Raw genomic sequence first — 12,322 nt, forward strand, 5'->3', positions numbered from 1 at the left:
TGTTTAGAAATAAAGAGTTTTAATAGAGCTGAGCTGATACTCCCAAACATATTCTATAAACCAGCCCCATTGTTTTGTTTTCTTTCTTTTCTTTATACCGTATTTTGTCCAGATGTAGACCTATGACCACAAGTCAGCAAGTTTTGACATCTTAAAAATAATTCAGGAGTTACCAACATTTTCAATGATTTCTTCTTTTCTCATTTTATAGAAAAACTAGTCAAAAGATGTGGTTACTGATCTCACTACCATAAGACTGGTAGAGGTGCCAACATGGCATTCTTCTTTTGAAAAGTTGTATGTCGCTATTAAGTATTGAGAAAAATTTCTAACTAGAGAAATCATTTTATTAATCCTACTTTCTATTGTGGTTTGTGTGTATGTGTGTAAGTTATATCGTGCAAATTACCATATAAAAGTCACTTCGATGAGATTTCATTTAAATGTATTTCTCAGATTTTGCTGAATCTGAAATAGCCTTCGAAATAATATTTAAGTAACTTGGCTGTTTCTGGCATAAGATAAACAGATTTTTTTTTTCTTCCTCATTCCATAAAAAAAAGTTGACTGTAGCTTTATCATTGCAAGAAGAAACTTAACTATCATTGCCTTCACTTTAGTTGGGCCCAGTTGCTATGGTTACGGCCCTTTAACTAAATTGGGAACAGTAACCAAAATAACACTTTGCATAACATTCCCTTGTTCTGCCCACCTCTTCTTTGCACATCTACAAATCACGGTTTGGTCTGTAACACCATACTACGCCATAGTCTACTTTAGGAAATACTTTAGGCTAAGTAGTTATATTTATGCTAAATACTCTCCAAGTGGCTAGCATGGTTAACGTATTCCTGAAAATACTAACTAACAGTTACACCTTCAAAAGACCAGGCTTTAACAGACAAGGTCCATGACCTAAGATTTTTATTCTTTTCATGCATTATTAATGTGTCAGGATTTTATGCCTCAAGGCCCAGTATTTTTTTAACAAGGACACTACCCTATTAAGGAAATTAGTATTTCTGTGTGTCCACTTGGTATATGATAATATTTTATGATATTTAGACTCTTTAAAATTGAATTGCAAATCACATCCTATTTTTCTCTTTGTCATCCAGCACATTTCTTGGTTTTTATATTAATATTTATTATCGTTAACTAACGTTTGAAGATTAGTTGGTTAGGACTTCCAAAACTGAAAGTCATTGATTGATAGAGTAAAACTATAAAAAATTAGCTCTGACTTTAGCCAAATATTTAAAACATGGTTTGTTCTTTGGTGCAGTGTGTTGCGCAGATTTATTCAGCTAAATATAGACTGTACATTAGTGAGTTTCTGCAATAGAAAAGCTGACAGCTCTCTTCTTTTCATAATTATTTATAAGCAGGATTCGATGTAAATGCACTTCTGTTCAAACGTAAAGTTTCCAAGCAAACCAAAGTTATAGATAAAAACACAACATTAAATCTTGATATAAGAGAATAAAAACATTTGGAACTATTTTTTTAAGACTGAGACCAAATTCTGAGTTTTATAACGTAGCATTTCTCTTCTAGAAGCATGCCGTATTCACATAACTGTATTGTAAGCTTTCTGGCCATATTGTTGTGCATTCCACATTATTGAAAATATAAGCACTTTCTTGTAGAGGGGATTTAGTGAAAAATAAAGGAATTTTAAGTCTAAATTCGTTTACCTTTCTCATTTTCTGGAGGATTATGCCAGTAGCTAGTTCTTTTTTCTAAAAAAGGAGCAGAGTATTAGAATAAAGTATTAAACTGCAATCTACAAAATGGTTTGGAATTATTTCTCTGAAATGTTTTATTTTTATTTCTTACAGAAAGCAGCAGCTTTGAATCTGAGCTTGACATTGAAAGAAGAGAATGAAAAACACCAGCTGGATCAGAAAGAACTGGCTTCTTGTAGCTGGGGGGTCTTTAATAGGTGTCCATCTTGTAACATACTTTATACAGAGGGCTGCAAAACAGTCCGTAAAATCTCAGTCTGGAGCCAAACAAAAGAGTATTGAAGAATGAAGTAAAATAAATATTTAGAATTACTAATTTGTCATTAAATCCTTATATGCTGATTAGCTCCATAAACATCAAAATATTTAATTTTGTAGCCACGTTGCTGCATATTCATACTTTCATTCCTGAAGAATATTTTGTTTTCATGTTAAAACACATGACAGTGCAATGAAAAGAAAAATACGGTTCACACAATAAAAGCTGTCTTCACAAGTAACTACCTGAAGTAAGATGTCTCGTTTAGAAGCTAAGAAGCCATCGTTGTGTAAAAGTGAACCACTGACAAGTGAGAAAGTCAGGGCCACACTTTCTGTCTGGAAAGGAATCGTGTCGTCATGCTACGGCCCTTCGGGTAGGCTGAAGCAGGTGCACAATGGCTTTGGAGGTTACGTGTGCACAACTTCACAGTCCTCCTCCCTGCTCAGTCACCTCTTGGTCACCCATCCCATATTAAAGATCCTGACGACTTCCATGCAGAATCATGTGTCGTGCTTCAGTGATTGTGGCTTATTCACAGCCATTCTTTGCTGCAACCTGATTGAAAATGTTCAGAGAATAGGCTTGACACCCACCACCGTCATTAAACTAAATAAACGTCTTTTGCGTCTCTGCACCAATTATCTTAAGTCTGAGGCCTGTGGTTGTCGACTCCCAGTTGACTTCAGTAGTACTCAGATCCTCCTCTGTTTGGTGCGCAGCATATTAACAAGCAAACCTGCCAGTATGCTCACCAGAAAGGAAATAGATCATATCAGTACCTTGATTCTGAAAGCTTTTTTGCTTACAATTCCGGAAAAGCCTGAAGACCATATCATTTTAGGAAAGAGTATAATTGTACCATTGAAAGGTCAAAGAGTTATAGATTCTACTGTATTACCTGGAATACTCATTGAAATGTCAGAAGTTCAATTAATGAAGCTATTGCCTATCAAAAAGTCAGGTGCCCTCAAGGTGGCACTCTTTTGTACCACTTTATCGGGAGACCTTTCTGATACTGGAGAGGGAACTGTAGTGGTGAGTTGCGGGGTTTCTCTTGAAAATGCAGTTCTGGACCAGCTGCTTAACCTAGGAAGGCAGCTAGTCAGTGACCACGTAGATCTTGTCCTGTGCCAAAAAGTTATACACCCGTCTTTGAAACAGTTGCTCAGTGTGCATCGGGTTATTGCCGTAGACAGAATTGGAGTGGCCCTGATGGAACCCTTGAGTAAAGTGACAGGTAAAAATCACTCTTGGCTTTGCCCCTTACAGTTAATAAATCACACACTTTTTGAGCAGAGATATTCTTGGTTTGTGTCACTGTTAACATCTTGAAAAATTTTAGAATCTGCCAACCTCACAGCATGTGTCAGTATCATTTCTGGCAGCAACAGTTGTTTCTGGAAAAGATCCTGTATTGTTCACTTACTAAAAATGGAGCGATTATGGTCATTTTCTGTTTGTTTTTCAGCCCCGAGATATACTACGGATTTTATCATTTTCTAACCCCAAAATATTTTATAGGTTATTGATAAGTCTAGCATCCTCACAATCCTGAAGTCTTTCATCCTTTACACAAAATTCTTCTACTCGAATTTACAAAATTTTTATGACCTCAAACTCCTGAACTTTTAAATCATGTTATATTTAGAAGGTGATTTTGCAGCTAGAATACCGCTTTTCATCACTTTTATGATAACTCACCACAAACTTATACACTTCTGCCTAAATAGGTGTTTCTGATGGGGGTAGGGGGAATGCACATGTGTCTATGTTTTAACTTTATCAGAAATATTTCCAGCTGACCTTGAGAACCAAGATCATCTTTTACTTTTGGCACATACAACAGTCCTTGCCCATGACAGGTATTCTAAAATGTTTGTTGAATTCACTATAACATGTTTAGGAACATACAGAATTATTATAGGCAAGAAATTCACTGTATTTCACAAACTTGGCAAATTAAAAGCAAATAAAAGATTGATACTCACCTATTAGAGCCAAAGAAAAATGACAAGCTACAGAGTTTTGGTTCGAGCCACTTTTCAATATCCATTTAACTGCTTTGACAATCTATCAGAAAGATGATCATTTAGTTCTGCATTGTTGCAATTTTTAAGTTATTAGACTGAAACCATTGTTAAAGTTTACTATTTATAGTCATAAATCATCAAAAAGGAGCAATATGTATGTCAAGTGTTGAATACATGATATCTGGGTTATTGCCCTAACTTTGTAAGACTCAAATAATTGTCAAAGTAGAAATTACTAGGAAATAATGGAAATTATTCTTTGGAACTCATTATCGATGTTGTAGGTCAGACTCATACCCTTAAATATCTACTAGCTTTTCATGAATCTGGCAGTTTCTAGCTTGTGAATATTAGGTATTTCAGATTATGTAGTCAGTTTTTAAAATACAGAACATTTTAGCTGGGCATAGTGGTATGCACCCATAGTCCTAGCCCTTTGGGAGGGTGAGACAAGAGGATTGCTTGAGCCCAGGAGTTCAAGGCCAGCCTGAGCAGCATAGGGAGACCCTGCCTCTTTAACAAAAATAAAAGGAACATTTGGGGCCGGGCGCGGTGGCTCACGCCTGTAATCCTAGCTCTCTGGGAGGCCGAGGCAGGAGGATTGTTTGAGCTCAGGAGTTCGAAACCAGCCTGAGCAAGAGCGAGACTCTGTCTCTACTAAAATTAGAAAGAAATTAATTGGACAACTAAAAATATATAGAAAAAATTAGCCGGGCATGGTGGCGCATGCCTGTAGTCCCACCTACTTGGGAGGCTGAGGCAGGAGGATCGCTTGAGCCCAGGAGTTTGAGGTTGCTGTGAGCTAGGATGACGCCACGGCACTCTAGCCCGGGCAACACAGTGAGCCTCTGTCTCAAAAAAAATAAATAAATAAAAGGAACATTTTGCCATAGAAACAATATTGTAAATGGGGACTGTGTTTCCACACTAGCCCACAATTGTTATTTAACCCATATATGTCTAGAACATGACATTAATAACCATAGCTTTAGTCCTGCATCATGAGACAAAAGGGAAAAGGAGAGAAAAACTATCAGACACATGGCTCAGGCAAACTTCGAGAATTGGTGGAGTGTATTTTTGGCCTAATTTGTCTTCCCTGGTGGATCTAGGTTAACATTACCTCCTTTCAACCCTTCAAACAAAATTCCTATTTATCAATGATCCATGTTAAGTAGCAGATTTTACTGTTCATAGGTGACTGGCATTTGTGAAGCATACTGGGGGCTTACAGAACGTGTTTAACATTTTATTTGGTTTGATTTATTTGCGAAATAGTCATTATTATTTCTGTGTTTTTCTCTTGTGTAGGAGCCAAAAATGTTAAATGACGTGTATGACTTGCTTAGCGTCCAGTGGCTGATAAGCATTATAGCTAGGGCTTCCTGCTCCAGAATCTGTTGTTTCCACCACGTAAAATTATACCATAAGATTTAAGCCTTTTTTATTTCCTAAATTTTAGATGAGTCTTTATTCCTTATTCTTGGAGGCTTCAGAAGTAAAGAAACAATATTCAAACAAGTGAAATTGTTCAGGGATTATTTTCTAAAAATTTTTTGAGCTGAATGTGTTTTTAAACATTTTAACATCATTAGTTTGAAAGAAAATGTCATTTAAATGTTAGTTTAAAAGAACAAGAAACTGGCCTAAAAGGATGAGTGGCTCCAAATTATTTTAATCTTTAGACTTTAAATTAGCATTATTATGTCTTGTAGAAGTTTGATGTAGGATTCTTTTCTTACACAACTTCTACTGCGTTTAGAGATTTGGAAAATTCAAGTCATCCTAACTTCTTTATTCATATTTTTATTAATTCGTGATTTATAAAACTTTACTATTTTACCCTTGCAGCTAGGAAGGCAAAATACTTAATATATCAAAGAATAAAAAAGTGAAATAAGTATGACACATACTTTATTTTGCCATAATTTAGGTAGCTATTTATATACAAACTGTTGCCAGGCAAAAAATAATAATAATCCTTACCTGTTCACTAAATAGAGCCCCAAGGGAATTCAACCATGTAACTATTTGGATAGCTTTATTTGTTTTAAATTGAAAAAGCTTTTTTTAAAAAAAAAAAAAAAAAGCCTATTTCCTCACATCATCCTTATTCTAAATTAGATTCTTAATTGGGGTCTCTGATCCCCAAATGGCCTTCCACGTTTTCTGGACTTCCTGAGAATGGGTGCAAAATTTTCTGTGCCTTTTTGTGGGAAGAGAGTACAAAATGGCTTCTAACAGATGTTCAAAGAGATCCGTAAACCAAAAGAAACTCTGCTTTATTTGTATATCATTTTAATGACAGAATACTACTTATTCCATCAGGTTAAGATGCTTCTTTTTTTCTTTATCCCACGTTACACATTTTAAATGATATGCTTGTGGGACTTTTATATTGGCTAGGAATAAATACTGTAATTTTGAACGGTTGCTTGTTCCACCTTTGCTTATACATTTTGTGTTTTCTATACTTTCAAAAATAGGAACACAGCCTATTGGCTCCCTAGGCTCAATATCTCCTAGTAGTTACGGAAGTGTGAAAGATTTGTGCACTGCAAAATTTGGCTCCAAGCATTTTTTTCATCTTATTCCTAACGAAGCAACAATCTGCAGTTTGCTTCTGTGCAACAGAAATGATACTGCCTGGGATGAGCTGAAGGTGGGTAATGAAATTTGAATTCCATATCCAGGGACTGAGGCAGGAATTAAATAGTCACTCAACAGGTGCTATAATTTTGTTTTCACATTAGTGGGCCATGATTTTATTTACCCCATAACTTCACTAGGTGGTATAGAAAGCAGAAAAAAAAATGAGAGAAGCAGTCACAGTAAGCTAATTTAAATGCCTGTGACATTATAGTAGACTAGGCATGTGTTGCCATTTATTATTTCTACGATTTACGAGAAGCCGAAAAGGTCCTTGACATGCGACTAATTTTCTTAAGAAATAAGTTTGAATTGTGCACTCTTTGATGCTAATGTGTATGATTAAGTCACTTAGAAAATGAGCTCCCCAGTCAGTACTCATCGTCCACCCATTAGTAGCGTTTGTCATTCTTTGCCAGCAGTGACACATGCAACTTTTACATAAGGGAAGTGATAATCTATGGGATTGGTCACAAGTTTTAAAGATTCTTGTATGTTCAAGGACATATCCTTGGTAAATATTAAAGATCTGTGTGTTTTTCTATTTGCTATCGTTAGGTTGTAGCTGTATTATTTCCAAAACAATTTGAAATAAATTCTATATTTATATAACTGATTTATTTAGAGTGAAATACTTTTTTGGAAGAAGTACCAATAAACTTTACTGACCCACATGTCTTGCAGCCATATATTTGTAAATCTCAATTTGAGCATCTAAGTGCGTATGAAAGAAAATATTAATTTGGGTCCATGAAAACAGACTTGTGGCTAATGTATTTTTCTTTAATCTCTAATCTTTACTATTCCAAAATGTATTAACCACTTTATAACCTTCCCAACACAGGTTTTGTTCTTTTGCAATTGAAGTCAGGCTCTTTGAGTCCACTATCTGTGTGGCTTTGAGAGCATGCTTATATTTCTTCATGTATGTGATGTGCATGTCTGATTCCGATGATTTGCTTCCTTTTTAGCTCACGTGTCAAACAGCGCTGCATGTCCTTCAGTTAACAATCAAGGAACCTTGGGTTTTATTGGGAGGTGGCTGTACTGAAACTCATTTGGCTGCGTATATTAGACACAAGGTAAGTAAGATGTCCACTTTAGAGTATCTACATTCTCAGCAACTTTTATCTTATGAGACAATAAGCCAAACCATGATACCCTGGAACCTTTAACACTTAATTTTTCAATAGTCTAAGTTAGATACTGTGTTCTGAAACACTTGAGAACAATAACAAGGTAAATATAAAGTAATGCGTTTATTACAATGTTTATTATAAATTAAATCTTTTAGTAAATGATCACATTCTCTAAGTATTGTCTACATCTACTACATGTTGAAACTAACATTCTGTTATTGGGAGTTCTCATATTTGAGATCTCAACTGCTGCAGTACAGCAATATAATAACTGATGTTCACAATGAAAGGGCCAGGGTCCTACAAAATACTTCAGTGCCTTCAAGAGCATCAAGATTTAATTCATTTCATTTATTAAAGCATTCCATGTATCATATTCTATTATAATTTTTAAATTGCTATTTATGTATGATATTAATTCTATTAAATAGAATTTTTTATTAGTCTAGGAAACTCCATTTCTGGATAATTGTCGGATAAGTTTATTGCATTATAGTTCTGATTAATTATTTCATAAGTACAACCTACTTTATTTGAAAATAGATACAAAAAAGTATAAATATTTTCCACATATTTGCAGTTAATTCATTGGGTAAACAGGAGAGCTATTGAGAGGCCCTATAGAGCTTTGAGTGGGTGACTCGGATTGGAGAGAAGTAAACTTTTCTATAGATATGCCCTCCCCTGCTTCCCCAAATAACTTAAAATCTATTTGAAGTTAAAGTCCATTCATGAAAAGTCATCAGAATATACATGATGAAAACAAAATTTGTGCCAATCTATTGATATTGAATGAACAATAGTGTAATCTGTAAATGAAATCCAGTAAACTGGAGAAAGTTTTTTGGAAGAAGGAGGTGTCTGGAATAGAATTTTGAAGAAACAATACAATATTGAGGATTTGGGAAAAAAATACGCAATAGAAATTTTCTCATCTGGTTCAAACCTCCTGGTTAAAAAAAAAAAGTGGTCACTGTTTTTAAGTAGCTAGGATATGAATTTTTTAAACCCTTTTTCAATCATTAGTTTGCTAGTACAACCATATGTCAATAACAGGGATATGTTCTGAGAAATGCATTGTCAGGTGATTTCGTTGTTGTGCAAACATCATAGAGTGTACTTCGACAAACCTAGGGGTATAGCCTACTACACACCTAGGCTATATAGTGTAGCCTATGGCACCTAGGCTACAAACCTGTACAGCATGTTACTGTACTGAATACTGTTGGCAATTGTAACACAATGGTAAGTATTTTTGTATCTAAACATATCTAAACATAGAAAAGGTCAGTAAAAATATGGTATTATAATCTTACGGGACCACCATCGTATACGCAATCTGCTGTTGACTGAAATATTAGTATGTGGTACATGGCTGTATATTAATTTTTCTTTCTATCATGGAACTTCTAGGATAAACTTTTTAAAATGATGGAACCAAAAAACAGTTTAAAGTCTTATTACCTTTTCCATTAATTTAAAGAGAAGAATATTCATTTTTAAAACATTGATGTGAAAATTATACATGTCCCTAAATGGTGTCAATAATAATATGTTCATTCTCATTTTGAACATACTCAAACATTTTTCCAAGATAAATAAGTACTTCATTTGGGACATTAGTCTTCAGGAACTTCCCTCCGTGTGCATAAAAACCTATAATATGTGCATAATACCTTGTCCTTCATATATTGAGAAGGTACTACCAGGCCTTATTCAGAATAAATGATGGGGTTATTATGCTTCATTCATTCTGATAATATTGTGGCACACATTTTTACTATAACCAGCAGGTTAACTATAACCAGCCTGGCCAATTGACCCACACAAGCCTATTAGCATTTTGTCAAACCCCAAATTAAAGTAAGTAAAATAGTAACTGTATGAATAAGGTTCTGACCACGTATATTATTTTTCTTAAAGATTTTTGTATTAATTGCTCTATATGTGTTTTCAATGGTTTTATTACTCTTTAGACTCACAACGAGCCAGAAAGCATTCTCAAAGATGATGGATGTACTCAAACAGAACTTCACCTAATGGCTGAAGCATTTTGCAGTGCTCTAGAATCTCTTGCTGCCTCTTTAGAACATGATGGAGGTGAAATTCTCACTGACATGAAGTATGGACACTTTTGGTCAGTTCAGGCAGATTCTCCCTCTGCTGTTAACTGGCCAGATTTGCTTTCACAATGTGGCTGTGGATTATACAATAGCCGGGAAGAACTCAGCTGGTCTTTCTTAAGAAGCACACGCCATCCTTTTACGCCACAAACCTGCCTTCCCCATGAAGCTGTGGGCTCGGGCAGCAACCTGACCGTGGACTGTTGGACTGCTAAGCTTAGTGGCCTCGAGGTGGCTGTAGAGACAGCCAATTTGATTTTGGATCTTTCATATGTCATTGAAGATAAAAACTAACAGAATAGCATGTTTATATTACAAAACAAGCTAGTCATGTGTCAATTAAGAAAAATAGTCAGTGTGTTTGTTCTCTCCCAAAGGCCTGTTCTGCATGTTTGAACAGATGACTCATAAAATTATAAATATACTTATTTAAGGAAAAAAGGTCTGATTCATGAATAGAAATGCCATAAAGTAAAATAAAATAAAAATGTGAAGCATTGTTATTAAAGATATTATAATTATATTAGGGATTCCACAGTGACCATAGTACGTCATTCTAATTTTTTGTTGTTATTTTGACATCATGTGAAGAACATACAGAAATAAAAAATTCCTAATCCATGCTCTAGTTTAGATATACTTATTATAGATATTTTATAGTTAGCAATTACATATGTTTAAAGACAAAATTAGACTGGGCGCAGTGGCTCACGCCTGTAATCCTAGTACTCTGGGAGTCTGAGGCGGGAGGATCACTTGAGCTCAGGAGTTCAAGACCAGCCTGAGCAAGAGTGAGACCTACCTTGTCTCTACTCAAAACAGAAAAATTAGCTGGGCATGGTGGCATGTGCTTGTAGTCCCAGTTACTCAGGAGGCTGAGGCAGGATAGCGTGAGCCCAGGAGTTGGAGGCTGCAGTTAGCTACGATGACGCCACTACACTCTACCCCAGGCAAAAAAGCGAGACTCTGTCTTATAATAAATAAATACATGAATAAAGTACAAAATTAGATTGTAAAGTATCACAAAGCATTCAGTATATATTGCTTAATCTAAGTAAGTGTTCAAACTGTATATGTAGTAAAATTTCACCATTCTCCATGCCCTTTATTCAGTGGTTAGGTAATTGATGTTGAACCTGCTTTGCCTGCAATCATTAGTTTGTATGACTGTTCCACCTTTTTGTTATTTTGAGGAAATGTGTGGTTAGGGGAAAAAAGTAAGTTTATATAATAACGAAGGCTGAAATAACTCTGTAATGGCTTCACATTTAAAGTGGGAGGAAGAACTGGTTTGTTTTAGACCAGGTTTTTCACCTTTGGCCTTATTGTCTTTCTGGACCAAATAATTCTTTGTTGTGTGGGTGCTGACTCGTGCATTGTAAGTCATTTCACAGTATTCCTGGCCTCTACCACTAAGTATCAGTAGCTCACCCCAGTTGTGACAACCAAAAATGTCTCCAGACATTGCCAAATGTACCCTGAAGAACGAAACTGTCCTTGGTTGAGAACCACTATTTTAAGACTGAAAGAAAAGGAAGGAAAATAAGGAATATTCTACCAGGACTTCAGAAAGCAGCACAGAGAAAGGAACTGGAATTATTTCTCTAGCTCAGTCAATAGTGCGAAAAGAAATTAGAACAGCTCCCATATTCAAAGTAGGCACTGCTATTTCACCAAAGAATGTAATTTGAATTTTATGCAAATGCTAGGTATTTTATAAATTAAAGAAGAAATATAGAATGCAGCTAAAGGAATAATTATAGAGCTGTAACAGATGTTACATTAAACTTTAGAAAACATTTTGGAACTTTTTGGAAAATGAAACAACCTAAGAGTCAGTGATCAGATCTATAGCCATGATAAAGGGAAATAGAATTTTTGAATAATTTCCTCCAATATTCTTATAATCAAAAAGAATTTTTTGATTATAAGAAAGAAAAAATTGCAATACAAACTCACAGTAATGCTATATATTGAAAAATCAGCTACGCCTCAAGCTTCATAAAATATTTCTTTGAAGTTTTACTCCTTTTATTACTGGAGTCAAATAGAAGGGCAATGTGGTGGTCAGCCTCTAAGATGGCCCCGGTGACCCTCTCCTCCTGGTTTGCAGACCCTTGCTATAATCCCCTCCCCTTGAGTGTAGGCTGGACTTAGTGACTCCTTTATGTCACCCATTTCCCAGTTTTGTGAACAGGAATGATATGGTCATGATTATGCCTTATCCATCATTTGACTCTGGGAGTGGAGGGCAAATAACTTGTCTCTTTAGCTTCATGGGTCTATGGACGGAAAGCAACTGTGCTCCAGGAGCTATACTTAAAGAACTACCCCTGAAGAGGAACCTCAGCCACGCTGACCTGATTTGAAA

At 35.5% G+C, this 12,322-nt stretch overlaps 1 protein-coding gene across 1 annotated transcript; it reads left to right on the forward strand.

The window, feature by feature from the left end:
* The first annotated feature begins 1,844 nt into the window (after positions 1-1,844).
* MKKS (McKusick-Kaufman syndrome) lies at positions 1,845-10,300 on the forward strand. The gene is made up of 4 exons (XM_012657200.1): positions 1,845-3,247; positions 6,527-6,702; positions 7,661-7,771; positions 9,805-10,300. The coding sequence occupies exons 1-4, from the start codon at positions 2,263-2,265 to the stop codon at positions 10,243-10,245; spliced, it is 1,713 nt and encodes a 570-aa protein (XP_012512654.1). The 5' UTR covers positions 1,845-2,262; the 3' UTR covers positions 10,246-10,300.
* The last annotated feature ends 2,022 nt before the right edge of the window (positions 10,301-12,322 follow it).

The sequence above is a fragment of the Propithecus coquereli genome, unplaced genomic scaffold (genome assembly GCF_000956105.1).
Source record: "Propithecus coquereli isolate 6110/MARCELLA unplaced genomic scaffold, Pcoq_1.0 Scaffold532, whole genome shotgun sequence".
NCBI classification, from domain to species: domain Eukaryota; kingdom Metazoa; phylum Chordata; class Mammalia; order Primates; family Indriidae; genus Propithecus; species Propithecus coquereli.

Excerpts from the sequence above, each read along its gene's own strand:
- MKKS (XM_012657200.1), top strand. The coding sequence starts at position 2,263 with ATGTCTCGTTTAGAAGCTAAGAAGCCATCGTTGTGTAAAAGTGAACCA. Across the intron at positions 3,248-6,526 it reads ACCCTTGAGTAAAGTGACAG|GAACACAGCCTATTGGCTCC; the intron begins GTAAAAATCACT and ends TTTCAAAAATAG. Across the intron at positions 7,772-9,804 it reads CTGCGTATATTAGACACAAG|ACTCACAACGAGCCAGAAAG; the intron begins GTAAGTAAGATG and ends ATTACTCTTTAG.